The sequence below is a fragment of the Suricata suricatta genome, chromosome 4, assembly GCF_006229205.1.
Source record: "Suricata suricatta isolate VVHF042 chromosome 4, meerkat_22Aug2017_6uvM2_HiC, whole genome shotgun sequence".
Lineage (NCBI taxonomy): Eukaryota > Metazoa > Chordata > Mammalia > Carnivora > Herpestidae > Suricata > Suricata suricatta.
The window spans coordinates 88496521-88520014 of NC_043703.1; the positions used below are offsets into that span (position 1 = coordinate 88496521).

At 36.9% G+C, this 23494-nt stretch overlaps 1 protein-coding gene across 3 annotated transcripts in view; it reads left to right on the forward strand.

The window, feature by feature from the left end:
• The window catches only part of MGAT4A (alpha-1,3-mannosyl-glycoprotein 4-beta-N-acetylglucosaminyltransferase A), a 115628-nt gene that overhangs the window by 20270 nt on the left and 71864 nt on the right, over positions 1–23494 (forward strand). For 2 of the 3 annotated variants that reach the window (XM_029937195.1, XM_029937196.1), the window contains exons 3-4: positions 18733–18900; positions 21279–21419. In XM_029937195.1, coding sequence (XP_029793055.1) covers positions 18733–18900; positions 21279–21419 — 309 coding nt within the window. The remainder of the gene's footprint in view (positions 1–18732; positions 18901–21278; positions 21420–23494) is intronic. The other variant, XM_029937197.1, reaches the window with a different exon arrangement.

Consider the following 23494-nt stretch of genomic DNA (forward strand, 5'->3'; position numbering starts at 1 on the left):
CAGTTCTAGGGAAGTGGGTGAATATTAAATCCCTGTTTGACATGGAGATATTCAGACAACCTGTAAATTATTTATTCCTACTCTGAGACTGGAGGATGATACAAGACGTGAGTCCAAATATGTCTGATGCTATGCTTGTACCACTAGAAGCAGATCTTAGAGACAACAGCCAGCTACCTCCTGAGCGTGTTAACCTAAAGGCAGTCTCCTTAGAGGAACTTGTGGAAGTCTCGTTTCGTTGGTTACCTAATGTGACTTTTTCATGTGCTTTTCCTAAAAGCAGCTTTTCCTTCATTAGTATCTCATCATATTGTAGCTTTGTGTTATGTTCTTTTTAAAGTATGAGGTTTCAATTTTTAATACATTTAGCAAAAATCCATTTTATGTTGATTGTTTTTAGGTTAAAAAGTTCACTCTGCCATTAGTTAAAGGATACTTAAGTTTTGCAAACAATCTCTTGTGTACTCTAACAAAGCTATTTTAAATTGAGATGTCTGTATTATTGGTTGCCAGTATTTCTGGAAGTCTGTGTTAACTTGAGTCCTGATGGGTTTTTGTTTTGTCACTGAGTAGAGCTGTTAAAGTGTCTTCCTAGCAAAATGTGTATAAAAGTTTAGAGTTTAGAACGGCATGACTCTCCCCCACCCCGAAATAATTACACAGAATATTTGTCGTTAGGAATTTAGGTTTATTGCTTTGATGCAGAGGAGGACACTTAGAAATCTGGTGGCTTTGGTTAAAATAAAACACATTGTCCATGACTGTCTCAAATTTAGTGTATATCCCTTTTCATTACGAATGTGAGAATCAGACCATTGTCAGTTGTGCTCACTGAAATAACCTTGACCTTGAGGAAATCATAGAGGGAGGGTGTCAAAGGCTTGACTATATATTTTGATCTATAACAGAGTTGACTAAGGTAAACCTAAGGCAAAAACTTTATTGGTAGCTAGAAAATGTAGGTTTGCAGTGTGGGACTTAAGTTACTTTGAATCTATTTTCTGTGAGTGAGTCCTATTGAGAGTCAGATATGTCATCGAATATGTGGAATTTTTGACTTATAAGAGATGTTTAATTATTTGGATTAGGCCATAGAGAGATCCAGAAAGAATTTCAGAGATTGCAAATGACCGGCCTTACTTTGGAATTAATAAGATTGTATCTTTTTTCAGAAGTGAAAGACAGGGTGGGTGTAGAGGTTATTAAATTCTTAAGATGCTCTTCATGGTTTTCTTTTCCTGAGGAATAATGGCAGTGTCATCATTTGGGAAAAATAAGAGTCTAGAGACTTTGGTTCCCTTGTAGCCTTCCTCCTTGATTTGGGAAAAGTCAATCTAGCTTGCTTGAGACTTTTTAAAATGGTTTTTAATTTTAATTTTCATTCTACTGTTAATGATAACGGGGAAATTTTAAAGATTGGGAGAACAGCCTGAAGACAAAATGTAGGCAAACAGGGTTTTGTTTTGTTTTGTTTTTTTAAGGACAAGAAGGTGGATCTTGCTGACTACAGAACTTGGTCTTCAGGGACAGACACTTTGTGGCAATGAGTACTTACAAGAAGAAGCAGTGATTGCTAGTAGCCACCCAAAATGAACTAGGATTTAGTTTAGACAGTTAACTTCCTAAAGACAGAGACCATTTCCTTACCCCATTCCACCCTGCCCCATTTAAAAAATTTAAAATTATACAGAAGAATATAGTGACTAATATAGAAGTATATCCCTTAGATATTTGTAGTTACTTCCAATCTCTTCATTGTTAAAGCATGGCACCTACCTAAAATCTCCCAACTATTTTTTCATTTAATCTTTTTATTAATATTTTGAGCAAAATCCACCATCTCAACTGTGTTTGTTATTCATCCTTTTTCATTCCTTTCTTGCTTATTTTGGATCAATTAAGTATTTTTCCATTTTCTCCCTATATTAAATTAGAGGATTAATACTCTTTTTAAAAAAATAAGTTATATAAATAAAATTATTTAAATAAATAAATAAAATTAACCATTTAAATTTTTTAAAATATATTTATTTTGAGAGAGAGCACAAATGGGGGAGGAACAGAGAGAGAACAGGAGAGAGAGAAAATCCCAAGAAGACTCCACACTATCAGCACAGAGCCCGATATGGGGCTCAAACTCACAAGCTGTGAGGTCATGACCTGAGCTTAAATCAAGAGTCTGGCTTAACAGACTGAGCCACCCAGGAGCTCCTAAAATTAACCATTTTAAAGTGTGCTAGTCAGTGGTTTTTAGTATATTCATGAGGTTGTGCAAACATCACCACTCATTCCAGAACATTTTTGTCAATCCAGAAGAAAACTCTGTACTTTTTAGCAGTCACTTTCCATTCTGTCTGCCCTCCCCCCACACCTATTTTTCACCTTTGCCCCCTACCTTGACCAGGGTAAACACATCATGTTTGTGTATTCTTCTAATCCAATTTTTATACATCGACTTAGGTATGTAAATTGTATGTATCAGTGTGTCGGTATATATGTGTGTGTTTTAAAATGTTTACACAAATAGCATTATGCTATATATGTACTAGTACTATGCAAACATCATTCTATATTCATAAAAACATCTTGAATTTTTTTTTACTCACTACTGTTTCTGGGGAGGGACATCCTTTAGAAATCCCTACTCCACCATTTTCTCTGATGTCACACTATAGCCACTTTTTATACCATTTTGTTCTCTAGTTCTCAGCAAGATTCTGGTTCAAGTTCTTCTAAACTGGGCATATAACATTTTCATCCTTGTTCATTCGAAAGCTTGTCTTTTAGAGATTAGGCCATGGCACAGCAGATGTGACTTTCTTTGTGCCTACATACATGGTAGATAATGGTTAGGACATGACATCAAAACTTCTGTGTTATTATCAGTCTCTTCAACATCCACATTGTATTTCTCATTTTCAGTGTTTGGTACCCTTGGTTCTTGGTATCTAGGAATAGGAATTTTATTGTTGCTTTTCATTAAGTTCAGACTCTTCAGTGATCACATAATCAGTTGAGTGACCATAGGTAACATTTTCAATTAACATTATTTATTTTCTCTACAATTAGGGTGATGATACAATGTCCAGCCTGGGGCACTTGACAGTAAAGGGAGTGCTGTTAACAATTACGGTGGGGTAATGGTTGTAAATTGGAATTGTCTTGAGCAAAGATAAATGTGTAGTGAAGTAAAAGAGCGTGATAGGCAGTGATTGACCATGTTTGGACAGAACAGGGAAGCTGATTCAGTAGTGCTGGGAAGTGAAAGCTCAGTGATCTCAAGCCATTGTTTGGAATCATTGTGATCCAGTGTATGAATCAAACACATGACACCAGTGCAGGATTGCCATCAATGCTTTAGGAAGGAAGTATAAAGGGTGAGGAGAGGGGAAACATTTCCTAAGGTGGTGGCAAGCATTTGCTGAAGCAGTAATGAAAGGAAGTTCTCTTTTAGTGTTCCACTTAAGCTCTAGACAGTTAATAAACCCTCTTCTCAAAGGAAATGAGTTTTGCCCTTTCTGAACCAGTTGTATGCAAGAGTAAAGATACCCTGGGTTTCCCTATCAGAAAACTAAGATGGAAGATACAGGAGAAATAAGATACTCTAAGATGTTGTCCTGTCACCTTCTTTAAAGAAAGTCTCCTCTTCCTTGTGAATTGTGCTTCCTATGTTCTTTTTGTGGACTCTCTAGAGGTTAATATGCTAAACTATCTTAGAGGGTAAGCTGCTACAGTAGTGAATTAGATCTTGAGGGAAATTTCAGTTACAGGGTCTTAGGGTTTTATAGGCATTGTGCTCTTGGATTTGTTAGCAGCTTTCTTCATATTGCTCCTTTTGCTCTCCTTAGCTTAGTTAAATCATTCATTTAGCTAGTGTTTATTGAGTGTATACGAGGTACTGTTCCACTAGGCACTGGTCATAGAGTGGTAAACAAGATAGTCTCTGTGACAGCAAGGATATCACCTGTTCGTAGAGATGTTAAAAGTGAGGACAGGCAGTTACCCAATAATATTTGAGCAGCTCAACAGACTAGATTATTTTGGATAGCAATGAATATTGGCAATAAGACAAGCTAATGTAATGGAGAATGCCAGAGGTAGGAATGAGGGCTATTAAGATAGAGGTAGACAGAGAAGGTCTTTCTAGTAGGGGACAGTTTCGTTGAGGCCTAAATGATAAGCCAGCGCAGTAGAGTGAAGAGGGAGTCCTAGCAGTAACAATAGCAGGTGTGAAAGTTCTGAGGTGAGAATGAGCTTGGCATGTTGAAGGAACACAAAATCAGCGCAGGTAGAGCCTAGTGTTAGAAGTATGGCTGAGATGGCCATCAAGAGTTCTGTGATAAATTTGAAATGCTTAGGCTATAGATCGATTTTAGTATTATTGACATGTAGATGAAATTTAAAGTCCTAGTAATGGCTGAGATAACTTACAGGATTGAGCCCTGTCACACTCCATCTTTGAGGTCTAGTAGAAGAGGAGAAGCAGTTGGTGAAGTAGGAAGATGTTAGGAAATTTTGATCCCAAGGAAATCAATTGAAGGAAGTGTTTCAAGAAGGAGAAAAGTGGTCAGTCATGTAGAATGCCGCAGAAAGCTTGTGTGAGGTGAGGACAGATTAGTTCTGTGTATGGCTCTCATTTCTAATTCTGACATCTCAATGGTCTCCAGGGTTTAGCTCACCATCATCTCAAAAGTTATCACCATCCTGAGTACTTAATAGTAACCCGAACATGTTGCATTTCTTACTCTCACAAATGTTCCTCCTTGACCCTTTTTGTCATAGCCTTGCCTATCCCACAGACTCTAGCTTCACTGCTTTAGCTTCCCCATGATCTCTAGCTGTCCCTTTGACCCTTCGTTGCATCTCCTTGTCAGCGTGTCACTTGTGCTCCATGGTGGCCCAGAAGTAGTCTTGGAGCTCAGTACAGAAGTACCCTCACCCTCAGCCTCCTGTCGGTGTCACCCAGGGTGTTGCATCATGGTACCTTCTCATTATCTCTTTCAACTCCATTCCTTGAGTACTGTGATCACCACCTTTTCGTGATTCTTTCTCCTCGGATTCTTATTAAACAGAGTGGATCTTCTGGTTCTGCTTTCTAGGTCCTTCAGTTAAAGCCATATTATTGCCATCTGTTTATGTGTTTTGTACTTTTAAGTAGGTTTCACACCCAATGCAGAGCCTAACATGGGGCTTGAACTCATGAGATCAAGATCTGAGCTGAGATCAAGAGTCAGATGCTTAGGGGTGCCTGGGTAGCTCAGTCGGTTGAGCATCAACTCTTGATTTCTACTCAGGTCATGATCTTATGGTTTGTGAGATAGAACCCCATGTCAGCTCTGCACTGACAGCATGGAGCCTGCTTGGGATTCTCTCTCTTTCTTTCTCTGTCTCTGTCTCTCTGTCTCTTTCTCTCTCTTTGCCCCTCCCCTGCTCCTGCTCTCTCTCAAAATAAACATAAAAAAAAAGAACCAGATGCTTAATGGACTGAGCCCTGCTGTGTTTTGTGGTTATAAATTAAATAGCATTTTTATTAAAGTGTAATATGCTTGTAATTAAAAAAAAATCTCATTACCCTGAAAGGTTATATTGAAAGAATAGTATCCAGCTTCATTTCTCTGTACTCTCCTAGTCTCATTTCTGAGAAGTAGCTATTTTTAGTTCTTTTGGCTGTTCTTTCTGATATTTCTATATTTATAAATGACATATATTTGTTATTTCTTGATTTTTTTAAAGAATTTAGATATAATCTGTGGACTTCCTCTTATAGTTGAGCATTTGACCCTTATTCCCTTTTTCTTTTGTCCTCAGAAATCTGCTGTTGAGCCTCAACTCCATAACTTCCATTTTGTTTTATAATTTCTGTATATTTTCTGTTCATTACACCAGTTTTGTCACACTTTCCTTTAGTTCTCTAAATGTGGTTTTGTAGTTCTTTTTTCATAGCTGTTTTGAAGTTTTCATCTGATAAATCCAACATTTGGGAACACTCAGAGATTTCTATGGACTGCTTTTTAATTCCCCTACCCCAAGTATGAGTCACACTTTTCTTTTTTTCTTTGCATGCCTTGTAAATATATGTTGACCACTCTATATTTTAGATAATATATTGATGCAACTCTAGAGTCTTACTTTTTTGTTTGTTTTTAGAACCCTGATGGTGTTGGTGGTGGTTTTGCTTGCTCATTTGTTCAGTAACTTGGTTGGGTTAAATCTCCAGAGTTTGTCTCTCCCACAGTATGTGACTACTGATCTTTCTCTATGTTTTTATTTTTAAGTGCACAGAATAGTGTTCCGCCAAAAACTGGTCAGGGTTTGTAGTCAAGCACTTTGAGCCAGTAAGACCTCTGTTCTCTGCTGATGGAGACGTGGTCCACGTGGGCTGTGGAACAGTCCTACTTTGGGCTGTTTTAAAGTCAGCTCCAGTTTTACTGTCCTCTTGCTTCTATTTCAGTTCTCCTGTGTGTGTGCTTGGGCTCTGTCAGTCAGGCATGTGTGGGTGGCTTGGGGCTGCTCTGGTCTATGTTGTGCATGCTCATAGCCTCCAGTCAACCTGAACTGTGAAGAGCCTTTTCAGCTCCCTGTCATCGTCTAACTCCTTGGAACTCTCTGTTAAGCCTCCTGGCTGGCTGGCCGGCCGTGGCTTGCTCCATCTGCTACAGTAGTCTCAGCTAGCGGAGCCACTGACCCAGCCTTACATTTGCCTCAGTGATTGGCACTTTGACCCATACTCCCAATCAAGTGAGTCCCTCTGGCAGTGACGGTGAATCTGCTGATTTCAAGGTCTGCCACCTCCTTGTTGAACTTCTGAAGTAATATAGCTGAGGTGGGATAAGGCAGCTCCTGGCAAGAAAGCCACATACTTATGCTGTTCTTACCCAAAGTGCCATCGTTTTTATGAATAAAAACTTCTTAGTTTGTTGTATGTCTCTGGTTGATTGCCGGAGCACTGAAATGGTTGTTTTTGACTTGTTTGGCTAGCTTTACAGTTCCTGTTGGGGAAGAGAAAAATCTGTGATCTCCTCCATCTGTTATGCTAGAAGTTAGAAATCCCTTGGGCATTTTTAAAAAGTCCATCAGGTGATTCTGATTTGCAGGCAGGCTTGAGACCCATTACATCTAGGATTCTCCACGTTCTAAATCCATGCACATAAAATCATGGTGTAAAGTTTTTACCATAGTGAATTTCTAAAAAAAGAAAAGTCAGTCTTTAGTATCAGAGTTTTATAAATAAGGACCTAATGTTAAAATAGGACCTGAAGAGGATTTAGAATATAGACCTAAATTCTGCCAGGTAGGCCAGCTGCCTTTCTTGTTTATATATTAAAGTTGGCAGATTTAGCCCTTGGGCTTGGTATGGTATTATTTTATGTTCAGTTTAGTTGGCTACCATCCATTTCCTAAAATGCTTTCCTAATCTAATTTTTCCAGGTTGGAAAGCTGCTCAGGCATGTGCTGTGTTCAGAGGTTGTCTGGAAATCTACGCTTGACGTATTCTTAACTCTGAAAGGATATTATTCATGGTTGACATATTAGCAGAGGGCTAAATTGAGAACACTGGATTATTACAGAACATTAGCTAACTGAATTTTTTGTGATGCTTTAGAAAGACTGCCAGCCAGGCTTTGGGGATATGAGTAATTGTCTAGTTCTGGGCTCCGTTGTTTAATGATAAAGTACATTGCACCCTTAAACCAGTAGTTGACAAGGATAGCATTTAAAAAAAGCTAGCAAATCACTCTTATTTAATAGAATATGAATGCATGGAAATCTGAAATAAAATGCTGGTCAACAGAATCTGGCAGGTAGAGCTATGTTAACATTTTTGGTATATTTTCCTTCATTTTTCTGGACTGGTGATTCTCAAGGTATGGTTCAAGGACATGATTCTCAAGACCTTTTCAGGAGGTTCATGAAGTCAAGACTATTTTTGTAAAAATAAAAGTTATTTGGTTATTTGCCTTTTTCATTCTCTAAAGAGATAGTAGAAACAGATATGAGAATTCAGCTGTATTTTGTTAAGCCAGACATTAAAGATATTTGAGCAAATGTCACTTACTAAATGTTTTTGTTTCAGAATGTAGTTATTTTTGGCAAAATGTTATTTATGTTAACATATAATGGGTTTATTTTTTAAAGGATTTTAAATATTTTACATGTTATTTGGTTTTAATTTCTAATATGGGAAGTATCTAATTCACATAACAGGTGTTTCAGGGTCCTCTAATTTTGAAGAGTCTTATAAAGTGGTTCTGAGACCAAAAAGCTTGAGAGCTACTATACTAAATATAAGTGTAATTGGCATCATATTGGGCATATTGTAGAGCCTACATTTTTCCTTAATATATCACAGATGTTTCCCATGTCATGATTTTGGGGTCTACAACATTCTATTATATAATTACCATCATTAGCTTAACCTTGTAAATAATGCTGACAAATTCTGCACATATCAGTTTCTTATAATTTTTTTTAATTTAAGAAGATTTGCAGTTCACTGGCATAGCTACTAATTACCTAGCATTCTACAAGGCATTGACATGAAAAAATCTAAAATGTGATTCCTGCTGTAAAGAGAGTAAACAGCAGATCTGAAACTGCTTAATATTAGAAAGGCCTGCTTGCAAAGTTGGGCCTTGGCTCACATCTGGGAACTTGGCTGGTAAACACTAATATAAAATAGTGACCCTATATTATAAGAGTGGTTTATTGTGCCTAAGTTGTTTACACAAGCAATTTGGTTTATGCTGAACACCTGCTTTCCTTATTAGAGAGTGGAATTTTGGTATGTGCTAGGCAGAGAGCTTACCTACATGACCAGCCTCCAATAACAACCTTGGGCACTGAGTCTCTAATGAGCTTTACCGGTAGACAACAGTTTGCATGTGTGTCAGAATTCATTGCTGGCAGAAGTAAGTGTGTCCTGTACCACTCTGTTGGGAGAAGTCCTGTATGCTTGCAATTTGGCTGCTTTCAAGACTTTTTGTCTCTGGTTTTCTGAAGTTCATTTATCATGTTTCTTGGTATAGATTTCTTTGGATTTATTATTTTTTGGGAATTTTCTCAGCTTCTTACATCTTAATGTATGTTTATATCTTTTGCCAAATTTGGGATATTCTAGCTATTACTTTTTCTAATACTTTTCCCATCCCACTCTCTTTGTCTTTTCCCTTAGGGACTCTGTTGACAAGAATGTTAGATTTTAGATCTTTTGATATAGTTCCAAAGGTCTCTGACACTCTTAAAAAATTTTTTTTCCAGTGTCTTTTCTCTTTGTTGTTCAGATTGGGCAATTTTGACACTGATAACAGAATCATCCTGATACTGTCTTCTGTCTTCATTCTGCTTTTGAGCCCATACATTAAATTTTTTATTTCAGTTACTGTATTTTGTTCTAAAATTTCATTTTTTCTATAATTTTTATTTTCTATTACTTTGTGTAAGGTTTCTTTCTTTTTTTCATTTGTTTAATCTGCCCATTGAAACATTTTTATGATGGCTGCTTTAAAATCTTTATCAGATAATTCCACCATCTGTGTCATCTTAGTGATAGCATGTATTCATTGTCTTTTCTCTTTCAAGTTGAGATTTTCTTGATTCTCAGTATGATGGGGTAATTTTCAGCTGCATCCAGGGCATTTTGGGTATTAAGAGACTCTGTGTCTTTTTTAACTTGTCTGTCTTAGCTGGCCTTCTATGATGCCATTTTTGGAGGGGAAGGTGGAGTGCCACCTTATCACTGCCAAGTGAGGATAGAAGTCCAACCTCCTTATTTTGCCTCTCTTGATACTCAGTTGGAAGGGGCACCTCATTACTGCTATGCAGGGGTGGGAGGTTGGTTCCCATTAGGCCTCTGATGACACCACTCTGGCTGGCAGAGGGGGAGGAACCTGCAACTACTTTCCATTTGGGCTCCACTGATACTTCATTGTATGGGCACTTTACTGTTGAAGGGTAATGAAGGTCCTGGCTCTTCATAGTTTTTTCTTTTTTTTTTTAATTTCTTTTATTTTTTTATAATAGTTTATTGTCAAATTAGTTTCCATATAACACCCAGTGCTTCTCCCCACAAGTGCCCCCCACCATGACCATCCCCCCTCCCCCCTCCCCCTTCAGTCCATGGTTCGTCTCCAGTATTCAGTAGTCTCCCTTGATCTGTGTCCCTCACTCTTCCCCACTCTCTTTCCCCCTTCCTCTCCCCATGGTCCCCTGCCAGGTCTCTCCTGTTAGACCCCTTCATAGTTTTTTCTGATATGGCCCGTGTGTGTGTGTGTGTGTGTGTGTGTGTGTGTGTGTGTGTGTGTGTCCGGCCTTGTTACAGTTGAATAGGGGTGGAGTCTAGACTCCCCAATTGGCTTTTGCTCGTGAGGTTGGGGATTGTGGTTGTTTTCATGGTGTTTGGTCAGGAATATAATGGTTTTGTCTAAAAGGTTGTTAGGTTGCCCCCTCCTTAGTCCTTTGGCTAGAGAGAGTGAGTTTGTCTTGGGATGTTGTCGTGTGCTCCTGTTGGTCTTTCCCGGATGGTGTCTTCTCCAGTACTCAGTTTGGAATATATGAAGCAAAAAGAAACAGAACTCACTATTGCATTGTTCCTTGGGTTCCATTGTCTCATCTATCTACTGACTTCTGTCCACCTTTAAGAATCTTCCTTGTGTTAGTAATATGTAAAGTCCAGGTTTTTTATTTTACTTAGTGGGAAGAATAGGGAGATGCCTATTTTGATCTGTAACTGGAGTCTTGATCTTGAACTTCATAACATTCATTTATGATGTTGTCATCTGAAGAGTCCGAGTGTGAGATTTTACTTTTATAATCCACTTCACCCACATTGAGTTTAGAGTAATATTACCTATCTCTGCATTCATTTTCTGACTTATCTAGTAATTGTGAAATGTTTTCCTGTTAATTTCCTTTTTTTGTTGGTGGTGGTGTTGCCATTGTGATTACAGGAAGGAAAAATCCTAAATGCTCAATTGTTTTCAGTGAAGTTTACAAAAGACTACAAAGTTAATGTCTCCAGGCAAGTGAACTATATTTATGTCAATTAGATAAAAAAAAAGTCCTCAGTAATTCAAAATAAAGACAACAGAGAAGGTGGAGATATTATTGGGTGGATAGGAGGATAGGAAAGAGTAAAGACGTGAGAGATGTGAAGTTTGTGGATGATAATGAAAAGTCCAGAAAGAAACATAAAAGAAGAATTTGAAAAGAGTTTTGCAGAAAAATATTAGGAGGGAAAAGTAGGTAATAAGGAACAGAGGAAAGAGAGGAGAGGGAAGAAGAAAGCCTGAAATAGAGTATAACAGGAATAACCAGATCTAACGAGGGAGATACAGGAAGTGGACATGATGTTTGCTGATAGGGCTAGTCCATAGTGTAGGATTAGCTAATGATTAGTATCCTGCTTTTACTTTTTATTTTTAAAATGTATGTAAGTATGTATTTTCTATTTAAATTTTGTGCTTTTTAAATAAAGATGATTCTAATGTGGAATAAAATGCTCTGTCTTAAGGGATTCTTGATGGGAAAATACATACGATTATATCTTTTAGAATACAAATTTTTGTTTTGGGAATAAAGCAGTACCTCTCTGGAAAAGTGTTTGCCAATAAGTTTAAGTACTTAAAGAAAAGAGATCGTAGCTGTCTGATAATTTTTAGTCTAAATTCCTTATAGCTTGTTGAATTTTTAAAAATCGAGTTTAACAGAATCATGGTTAATATATATTAGTAAAGAAGAGTTATAAACATATGACTAAGAATACTGTAGTAAGCATTATCCTAAGTTATGCAATTTATTGTTTTTTTCATCTCATTTCACTATGATAATGGGATTTAGGACTTTATGATAATTATTAAAAAGAGATTGCCTTGTCCTCAGAGAAATCAAGGAAAATGCTTTGCAGCTATTTAAGTAAGAAACTATTTCTAAGAGTGTGTTGTAGTAGGTATATGCAGCATCATTTGATTATCTTAAGGTGTTGTGCTTTATAAGATGAGTGGATAGGTATTAACTTATTAAGCCTTTACCTGGAAGTCTGTTTTGAATGACATTGTTAATGATTACATTACTTAGGGGACAACTTGCAATCAGTGATTGTATTCCAGAAAACTTCTCACCCATAGCTTCTCAGGTGTTCATTCACTAGCTAGGATTCGGGTTTGTAAGCATAGTGAAAACATTATGTAAGGGAACAGAGGAATTTTACTGTTTGTTTTCATCTAAATCAAGTATATGTTTTTGTGTATCAGTGGGCCCCATTTTCCCTCTTGAGTTTAGAAGGGTGCTGCAGGTCTTTTCTAATCTGTTCTTATGTGGTAGATTCTGACTGCAATATTCTAGGAAAACGGAATGACCTTGTTAATTCTATGTAATTCTTGAGAGGTCCTTGGAAATAGGTGTCCACTGAATGTTTTAAAATCTGTCTGTGCCCCAAGTATAATCTTGAGGATTATGGTCTGAACAGTTTAATGACCCCCTTGTGTCGCTGGATCTCTTAAAACATCAGCCAGAGAGAGAAGCAGCAGCTAGTGGATGGTGGAGCAGAATTACACAAATTTCCAGGCTGCCTGAGTCTAGACCTACTTTGAGGACAATATTGGCCCCGTGCTGCTCAGTGGGTCTCTCAGCACCACCTTGGAGATTGTGAGAAATTCTTAAGTACCATGTCAGACCTACTGGAATCAGAATCTCCAGAGGCGGGGGTCCAGAATTTTGTGTTTAACAATCTAGGTAGTTCTTATGCACAGTAAACTTAGAGAATAAAATACGTAGTCTTGTTTATAACTTTTAGCTGTCCATTCTAATTAGAATTGTCCGTTCAAATTCTGTTCATCCTATGTCATTTGGACTCCTGTTCACTATGGCTTTTGGCTTTTCTAGACTAGTTCTCTTTTATTTTTAATTTTTAAAAATGTTTGTTTATTTTTGAGAGAGAGAGAGAGAGAGAGATGGTGGGGGGGGGAGGGCAGAGAGAGAGGGAGACACAGAATATGAAGCAGGCTCTAGGCTCTGAGCTCTTAGCCCAGAACCCAACACGGGGCTTGAACTCATGAACTGTGAGATCATGATGCAAGCCAAAGTCAGACACTTAATCTACTGAGCCATCCAGGTGCCCCTTTTCTAGACTAGTTCTAAAGCCTCTGTGAATCCAGTTCTTTTATTTTTAAAGAGATTTTTAAGTAGGAAATTGCCCATAATTTCATCTGGGCCTTCTTCCTTTTAAAAAATGGTTGCATAAGAGTGATGAATGTGCAGTGAAATGTTTTTCAAAAGCAATGACTTCTGAAAAGTAAAGCTTGTTAGATTGTGGAATCTATTACTAAGGGAGCGCCTCACATATATATGCATTTATATATTTATATTTATTTTAATATTTATCTGTGTTAAGTAGTTCATTGTAGTATTAAATGACAGAGGAATGGACCAGAGCTGACTTACCAACATTCTTTCCAGTGCCAGAATTTTATTGTTTAATATATTAAAATTAAAAAATTTAAAAGTGGATTTAATTTTTGGTAATTTTAATTTTAACATAAGCCAACTTTTACTTTTTTTTTTTTTTTTTTTTTTTTTTTTTTTACTTTTAGTTTGAGAACGAGAGAGCAAGGGTGGGACACACAGAGTGGGAGAGGGGGAATCCAAAGTAGGCTCCACACACAGAGCCTTATGTGGGGTTTGAACTCATGAACCGTGAGATCATTACCAGAGCCAAAATCAAGAGTCAGATGCTTAATCAACTGAGCCACCCAGAAGCCAGTTTTTAATGTTAGCACATATATTTCAGTAGTATCCCCCATATCTTGCTAATAAAGAAGTACTATTGTTTGAAAAGTGACATTTTTTGTTCTGTTTTTATATATTACATATTTAGTTTTAGTTTTTAGCACCTTTTTGTGTTAATTTTTCACCTATACTGTTCATACGTTTTTTTAAAATAGTTTATTGTCAAATTGGTTTCCATACAACACCCAGTGCTCTTCCCCACAAGTGCCCTCCTCCAACATATGTTTTTAATTAAAGCTTTGAGTTCAAAGCTGTTATTTTTAAATCGTTGAACCATATGAAATTGCCATTTTTGTTAAAAATAATAAAATATCAGCAATTTCATATGGTTCAACCTAATAAGTCTTTGAAGACCTAAATATATGCTTTTACTGGAAAACTGGCTTGACTGTTTGAAGGAGTTAAAGTGGTTTCTCTGGAGATTTTATGTGTTTCAGAGTCTTAGGTTCATAGAACATAATTTGTACTTTTGTTGTCTAATCTGGATATATAATTTTCTGCAATTAAAAAAGTTAGATTTGGGGTACCTGGGTGGTTCAGCCTGTTGAGCATCTGACTCTTGATTTTGGCTCAGGTCATTATCTCATGGTTTGTGAGGTCAAGCCCTGTGCTGACAGTGCAGAGCCTGCTTGTAATTCTCTCCCTCTCCCTCTCCCCCTTCCCTCTCCCCCCTCCCCCCTCCCCTGCTTGTGCGTGCTCACGTGCTCTCTCTCAAAATAAATAAACTTAGAAAAAAACTTTTTTAAGTTAGATTCTGTCTACAATAAAAACTAACAAAACTAGGCATTTCCTGGTAAGATAATAATTTAAGTGTTCCCACACAGTCTTGCTGTGTCCCCCTGTAGAAACTGGTTGAAATGATTAAAGAAAAGCAAAAAATAAGAATTGTGCTGGTAATGTTGAAAACAGAGAATTGTCAAACACATAATCACTAATTTGAATAAATTATTTGTCTGTTATGCTAAAGTTTGAACTTCTGGGATGATACGCTACTCTCCTCAAGGAGCAGTGTGGTACTGTGAGAAATAAAGGTGGAGGAAATTCTAGAAGTCACTAGTGAGCCTGTGTTTGGGTAGATGAAGGAGGATGGACTTCACAGGAAGGAAGTGGAAATGTCATATGTGACTCCTTTCTGTTTAGTGGAGCCAACAGCATTCTGTGGTGTTCCTGGCAGGACTAGCTCAAGGCTTCACACCACACGTACTCTGACTGACATGGCTTTCTGGCTAGAGTGTGGACTTGCTCTGATGTCATGGAGCTAACCCTATTAATACGGAAGGGCGGAGTTAGAAACAAAGGATGGATGTGAGAGATGGGAAATGACCCAGTTGGAGCCCTTTCATAGCTGTGGGCTTTGGGCTAAGAGCAGACTAGTATCTGGGCTGAAAGAAGATACTTAGGACTCTATGCAGCATTCCATGGGCCCACGGGATCTTTTCACAAACATGGCCAGGTCATCTGAAAGCAGGACAGCATTTTGGAATTAGGATTGGGCGTATTTATTCACTGGTACTTGTCACTCTCTCTACTTGGTGAAACTGGCCTCTGGGAAGTTGGTGTCAAAAAGTACAAAGAAAATATAGAGACAGAGACTGCCCTCAGGTCCATATCCCACCTTCCCACTCAAGAGCTGTGCTGAAAGACCTAATCTGTTTGCCATCCAATCCCTCTGGCTTACTTTGTAAAGACTTTTTTTTTTTAAGTTTGCTTGTTTGTTTATGTATTTATTTTGAGAGAGAGAAGGAGAGAACAAGTTGGAGAGGGGTACAAAGGATCTGAAGCAGGCTCCATGCCAAAAGCAGAGTGTCCGATGTGGGGCTCCAGCTCATGAACTGTGAGATGATGACCTGAGCCAAAGTTGGATGCTTAACTGACTGAGCCACCCAGGCGCCTCTTAAAAACTTATTTTTAAAAAGTTTCAAATGAAGGCAAGTTACAAGGGTAGTACAAAATGGGGTACTACGAGTTACAAGGGTAGTACAAAATGACTTTTCTATACATTTCATTCATTGTGAACATACCTTTCTATCAATTTGTAGAGGTTTTTTTTTTTTTTTTTTTTTTTTCACAGAACCATTTGGGAGAAAATTACAAAAATCATGCATTTTACCCCTAAATAATTTAATGTTTCTTTCCTAGGAATGAGGAATTCTGTTAAAGTATTACAGTATAAGGATCATACTTAGGGAATTTAACATTCACACACTATCTACTGTATGTTCTGTTATTTTTTCCAGTAATGGTCTTTGTAGCATTTAGTTTGGTCTAGGATCTAGTCTGTGGCTATGCTTTGCATTTTGTTGTCATGACTCCTTTAGTCTCGTAATCTGTGATAGTTCCAAATAAGCCTTTGTCTTTGATGACCTTGACATTTTTTATACCAGAAGCTTTTTGTTTTGTACATTGTCTCTCAGTTTGATGCATGTATTGTTTCCTTGAGATTAGATTCAGACCATGCATTTTTGGCAGGAATGCTGCATAAATGAGGTGTGTCCTCTATGCATCATATTAGAGGCAGGTTGTATCTGTTTTCTGGGTGCTGACATGAACTTTGATCACATAAGTAAGATATTTGGCTGATTTCTTCATAGTAAAATTAGCATAGTTTTCACTTTGTAAATTAATTACTTTGTACAGAGATACCCTGAGGTGACCTACATACCCTATTTCTCAGAAAACTCTCACCTACTCATTTTAGCATCCATTTTTGATTCTTGCATGAATCAATTATGGCTATGATAGTTGTAAAATGATAATTTTCCAACATGCATCTTTCCTTCTACATTTATTAGCTGGCATTCTACTAAAAGAAACACATCTCCCTCACCTGTTAATTTTTATTATTTTCTTAATGTTTATTTTGAGAGAGAGAGGGAGAGAGAGAGAACCCAATGCAGGGGTTGAGAGCTGGGAGCACAGAGCCCCATGCAGGGCTTGATCCAGTAAACTGAGAGGGTCAGGGAAAGAGGGAGATACAGAATCTGAAGCAGGTTCCAGGCTCTGAGCTAGCAGTTAGCACAGTACCCGATGCGGGGCTTGAACCCATGAACCGTGAGATCATGACCTGAGCTAAAGCCGGATGCTTAACTGACTGAACCACCCAGGTGCCTCTGTTTGTTTATTTTTAAAAAAGAGAGAGTGTGAGCAGAGTAGGGACAGAGAGGGAGGGAGACATGGAGTCTGAAGCAGGCTCCAGGCTCTGAGCTTTCAGCACAGAGCCTGATGTGGGGCTCAAACTCAAACCGCAAGATCATGACCCAACCCGAAGTTGGACGCTTAATTGACGGAGCCACCCGGGTGCCCCCATCATATGAATGGTGTCTATTTCTTGTTATAATCGTTCTAGTTTTTGTTAGAGTATAATTGTTTATAGTTTAGTATCTTTTTAATATTTCTTTTATTACGAATTTACGCATATGGACATGAGCCTAAACTATGAATGTCTAGCGATGAATTTTTTTTGACCACTACCCAGGGCAGTCTTTAGGACCTAGCTGGCACGCTGAAGCTCCCTATATGCCCCTCCCAATCACAGCCTGCTTTTTCCTTCCTTCCCTCCTAAAGCCAGCAAGTTAAGGAGAGTATAACACTGCTTACCTGGCGGTTGTTCAATATGGGGAAGAATGACAGTTGAGCAGGGCAGGCTTTTTTCCCTGCCACAGAATTCTGAAGAGATGTTTATTGTGTGAGCTTTTGTGTAAGGGACAAAGGACAAGATAATTGCCTGTTTTTAGGAATAGCTTTATGAGACATGCAGATTTATTTTTTGTAAGTCTGTTTCTTATTGAGTCTATCCTTGAATAAGGCAGATATAATAGTATTAAATAAAAAGTAGTCTTTCTAAGGTATAATTTGTGTAGATATCAAATAGTAGCCTTGGATTTCCAGCTTGATACAGAAGTTGGAAACCATTGTTCGAATTTCTCTTAGTTTAATAAGGTTGTAGAAATTGCTCATACTACTCCCATATTCCTCAACTATCTTTCAGCATTGTCGATCAAAATTAATGATTTGTCTCCCACCACCTCTTAGATTTTGATGTCTGATTCAGTCCTTAGGCCTCTTCTCACTGTGCACTTTGTCTCTGAGCTGTCTGATACTGTTGTTTCATGCCTACATTTATCCTGGTGAAATCTACTTTTATTTCTCAAGCCAGGTTTTCCTGACCTGGAATTCTCTCAAATTAAAATGGATGACCTTTAACTGGGGTCATTTTATATCTGCCTAATAAAAATTTTTAGGAATAAGGAATTAAAAAAAAATTTTAATGTTTGAGAGAGAGAGAGGAGAATATGAGCAGGGGAGGGGCAGAGAGAAAGGGAAACACAGAATCTGAAGCAGCCTCTAGGCCGTGAGCTGTCAGCACAGAGCTGGATGTGGAGCTTGAACCACTGACTGTGAGTTCATGACCTGAACCAAGTTGGATGCTTAACCACCTGAGCCACCCAGGTGCCCCTGGGAATCGGGAACTTGACCAAAATCTGACCTAGGGAAATCTTTGCAGAATAGGAAGTACAGAGGAAAAAGCCTATGGATATTATAATAATGCTATCAAAGAGGTAATACTCATTTAATTATCAATTTCAGTACCTCATTTCTCTGTCTTCTTAATACAAATAAGGTCTTTAATTTGAACCTTTTGAGAAATGATGTTAGTATTATGCTGGAAATGTTAATTCTAAAAACTTTATCCTTTTCTCCCTGTCTTTACGTTTCTGAAGGACTAAATAGAAAGTGTTTGCATTCTTACAGATACTAAGAGCATTAGAGCATTAGGGTTAGTTGTGGTTTTGTTATGTATATAACTTGGTTGGGGCTCTTCTTTCAGTTCTGTATCAATACATAAATGAACATGTTTCTGAAAAATGTGACTTTAAAATTTCTAATCTTACAGTTAGGTTTTATGTTTTTTTAAAGAAATATATTAAAAACTTTTGGTTTTGCTTCTAGAAAAACTGATTGCTTATCAACGAGAGTTTCTTGCCTTGAAAGAACGTCTTCGAATAGCTGAACATAGAATCTCGCAGCGCTCTTCTGAATTAAATGCCATTGTGCAGCAGTTCAGACGTGTAGGAGCAGAAACAAATGGAAGTAAGGATCCATTAAATAAGTTTTCAGGTATAAATGATATTTTTAGTTTCATAAAAATTATGTTTTCAAAGGATTATGTGAAATAATTTATTTGAAAGTTGTGTAAAGTAACTTATCAACCAGCATGTATTACTCTTTTCAGAGAGAAACATCGCTCAGAACTTTGTATAATGGTAAATTATAAAACAACTTGTATTAACTGCTCAATTTGATTTTAAGAGAGTAATATTTAGATTTCAGTTGTATAAATTTCACCAGCAGCAGCAAAGAAGTAGATCTTTTCAAAAATATATTCCAAATGAAATTATAATTTAGCTTTTCTCCATGTTTATGTTGTGACTTGTATGGACTCGGATGGACTCGGGAGAATCTTTGAGCTGTTTGAAGCAATTAGTACTCTTATCTCTGACTTACAAGAAAAAAACCAGTTTTATTATAGAAGGCAGTCTTAGGAGTATCTGATCTGTTCCTTCCCTAATAACTTGTGGTCGGAGTAAGATGAATGTCAATTATCTTTCTCTGTTTCTGTCCTTTTCTTAGTCTAATAATTAAATTGACATACATATATAATCAGTAAGCTCAAAATTTATGTAATCTTTCAAGATTAATATACCTTTTCATTTTAATATACCTTTCATTTAATACACCTTTTCATTTAGCATCACCTTTCACCATTCATTCTTCTTTAGATTCAGTGCTTAACCTTATTTAAAAAAAATTTTTTTCATGTTATTTTTGATAGACTGGGGACAGGGGAGGGACAGAGAGAGAGGGAGACACAGAATCCAAAGCAGGCTCCTGGCTCTGAGCTGTCAGCACGGGGCTTGAACCCATGAACTGTGAGATCATGACCTGAGTTGAAGTCAGATTCTCAACCAACTGAGCCATCCAGGCGCCCCACTACCTTACCTTATTTTTGAATTTTCATGTTCTGTGCTTCCCCTCCTGATTTTGAAATTTATATTATGGTACAGTAACATTTAAAAGTGTGAAATGGAATAGATAATAAAAAGTCACCCATAAGCCTGCTGTCAAGTGATTTCTGTTAACATTTTTTGTTTCCCTCTAGTCTTTTTTCCATGCAAGTTTATCTTCAAAATTGTGATTGTAGGTTATAGCCTGATTTTTACTTTTGAAATTATGCTATTAGCATTTATTGTGTCCTTTAATATTCTTAAAAAATATAATTTTTAATGGCCTTTTGTCAGTTAGCCATATAGCATAATATATTAAACATTTTTTTACTATTAGGCAAGTAAGATTTTTCTGTTATTTTTTTTCTCCCCAGTTTATAATTCTATAAGGAACATCTTTGTGTATAACTTGGTCACATTTCTGGTAGCCCTTAAGTTATTTTCATTAGATTAGACTCTCTTAAAAACAACGATCTATGTTTCGATGCTTGTTGATTTCCAAACATGTGACACAGTGGCTGGACAAAATAGATGATCACTAAATATTATTGAGAGCATGAAAGCAAAATTCCTATAAGGGAAATTCGTGAGTGAGTAATAGGGTTTTTGATGCTGTCCTGAATAGCTGTAACATATATCACATTATTACCAAAATTTAATATTATTATTTGATCTACTAACTTAACAGGTTGAAATTGGTGTCTTATAGTTTATAAATGTTTCTTATTAGATTAACTATTTGTTTCATTAAACATTAATATCATAGCCATTTGCATTTTTTTTTTGTGAATTTTAAGTTCTCATCATATTTTTAATGGAGTCTTGTTATTGTTTTGCATGAAATCTTTTTTGACGCTTTAAGTCCTTGCTGCTAACTTTCATACTTAAAAGGTTAAATTACAGTAATATAGTAGGGATTTAAAAATGTTGCGTACCAGATTGGAATTTTTATTTCATGTTATGTTAAAGGATTAATTTATTCCTCCAAAAAACTTGAAAAACGATTTGAAAGTTAGGATCTGTACTGAACATTCTCAAATTGTGCTGTTTAAATTACTATACTTGAATTTTTTTGAAAAAAATCTTCTGTTTGAAAATTTGGTAAAATAGAATAGCATAAGGAAAGAGAAAACTATGGGTGGCAAATGTGTGTATTCTGTTTTCATAAATGGGTAGCACGTTTAGAGTGTGCTCTGCAGGGCCTGGGTTCTGAACTATTGCAACCGCAAGTGGTGAAAGCCCCACCTTCTGCTGGTACTTTGGCTGACCTTTTTGGTTTCCTTCAGAGGTGCTGTCAGCATTAGAACTCTGAGACTCTGGCTGCAGAAGGGTCTTTTTCATTTTTAAGGGAGATCTCGTTCACCAAAGTATGAAATCAGGGAAGAAAATTCTTTAGTTCTAGTGCTCATAAAATTTTACTGCTCTATTTATAAAATCAGCAACTTGTGTAGTAAGGCGACCGTGTGCCTTAATTATGCTTTTTTGTTTTAGATAATACCCTAAAACTATTAAAGGAGTTAACAAGCAAAAAATCTCTTCAAGTGCCAAGTATTTATTATCATTTGCCTCATTTATTGCAAAATGAAAGAAGCCTTCAGCCTGCTCTGCAGATTGGTAATGGAAGAACAGGAGGTATGTTTATTTTGTTCCTTACTGTGGTTGTACTGCTGGTCTTAATTGGATCTTGGAATATAACATTGCCCATTTAAAGCCTGGCAGGTCAAAGGAAGAAAAATTCCTTCTCTGTGCATAGTAACTTAGGACTCCTTTATGTTGAAAGGAATTGGACATTTTTCTCTATAGATCTGAGTATAGAACTGGAAAGGGTCACAAGAAATATTGTTTAAGCCCCATCTCCAGGCAGAAACATGTTTAACCTTTTAAATTCTTTATGTTTTAAAACGTTTAGAGGTAGAGAGTGGACTTTGTTGTATCATATTTCAACATGAATAGCTCTTTCAGTCTTTTCAAGTTTGGTTTTCTTTTGTTTGCCCAGGTGGCAGGCATATATAACCTTTTTTTTAACCTTTCATACAATAAGAGAAATACTTCAGTTTGCTTTTTTGTTTTTTTGGAGACAGAGAGAGAGAGAGAGAGAGAGAGAGAGCGCGCGAGAGGATGCAAGTGAGTGAGGGGCAGAGAGAGAGAGAGAGAGAGAGAGAATGAGAATCCCATGAGGGGCAGAAGAGAGGGAGGGAGGGAGAGAGAGAGAGAGAAGCAGAGCTCACCTGAAGTGGGGCTCAAGCTCACCTGATGCAGGGCTGGAACTCACCAACTGTGAGATCATGATCTGTGCCGAAGTCTGATGCTTAACTGACGGAGCCACCCAGGTGCCCCCGCTTTTTTCCTAATATATTGAAAAGGTATTTACTGCATATTTTGTTCCTTTTGTTAGAACCACCAGAGCTTCATGAAGTTTCCTTGTGGGCCCTCTTTACCATTTTTTAAAATAATTTTTATTCCTTTATTTTGATTTTGTTAATCTTTTCTTTGGAGATTTTAAGATGTAGAGAGCAAAATATCATTTTACTCCCCTAATAAGTCTTTAACAAATGACAAAACTATTACTTAATGGATACTGAAATTCATCTTTATGATAATGTTTTTTGAAAATCTGATTTAATCTGCTTTTGATTCAGTAGGTTTCTTAGGTATTTTACTTTTGTGTGTGTGTTTCATTTCCCCATATTGATCTATCAGCATATACTTTTATATTTGTCCTTTTTCAATTCTTTTATCTTTCTACTTTATGAATCAATAAAGATCTTCTTAAGGAAGTGATAATTCTTAAAATATATGTTAAGACTAACTCATTTTTCCATTTCCTTGTTGATTCAGTAAATACTTATCCAGCAGGTGCTGGATGTACAAAGACTAACAAGATGTGTAGTATATTTTAAATCATTTCCTTTAGAACACTGATTGTTAATTATTTTTGAAGTTGATATTCTGTCTCTCGAATAATCACTATTTGGGTCAGATGTCTCAGTCATTTAATACATTTGTTGGTTTAGATGATATCTTAATTAATAAGAATATCAAATGAAAGCAAAGCGCGAGTATTTTTAAAGTCATTTAAAAGTTTACAACCTCTAATAGGTTCAAGGAGGGGCGCCTGGGGGGCTCAGTCAGATAAGCATCCAACTTTGGCTCAGGTCATGATCTTGAGGCTCCTGAGTTCAATCCCTGTGTCAGGCTCTGTGCTTACAACTCACAGCGTGGAGCCTGCTTCACATTCTGTGTCTCCTTCTCTCTCTGCCTCTCCCCTGTTCTTTCTCTCTCAAAAATAAATAAACATTAAAAAACAAAACAAAACAAAACCTCTAAAAGGTTCTCCTGTGGTAGCTCATTGTTATTTTGTGAATATAACATTCTCTCTTATCCTTTTGAAGATGATTATTCCATCCCATTTGTTTATGTCTTTATCATAAATATAATGAAATCTTGGTCAACCAGCTTTCCACTAGTTAACATTCTTACTAAGCTGGCACCATTTTTGAGAGGTAGAAAAAAGCAGAAAACTTAAAAAAAAAAAACAAGAAAACCCTCAGATTTACATTAAAAATCTTCCTTCCTGAATCCTTGAGCAATGGCTTTTAACATTTTTAGAGTCACAGAACCCTTTGGCTATCCTAGGAAACCTTCTACTTAGAAAAATGCACATAGGAAAAGTAATTTTGTATGTAATTTTTGGGATTTCGTAGAAC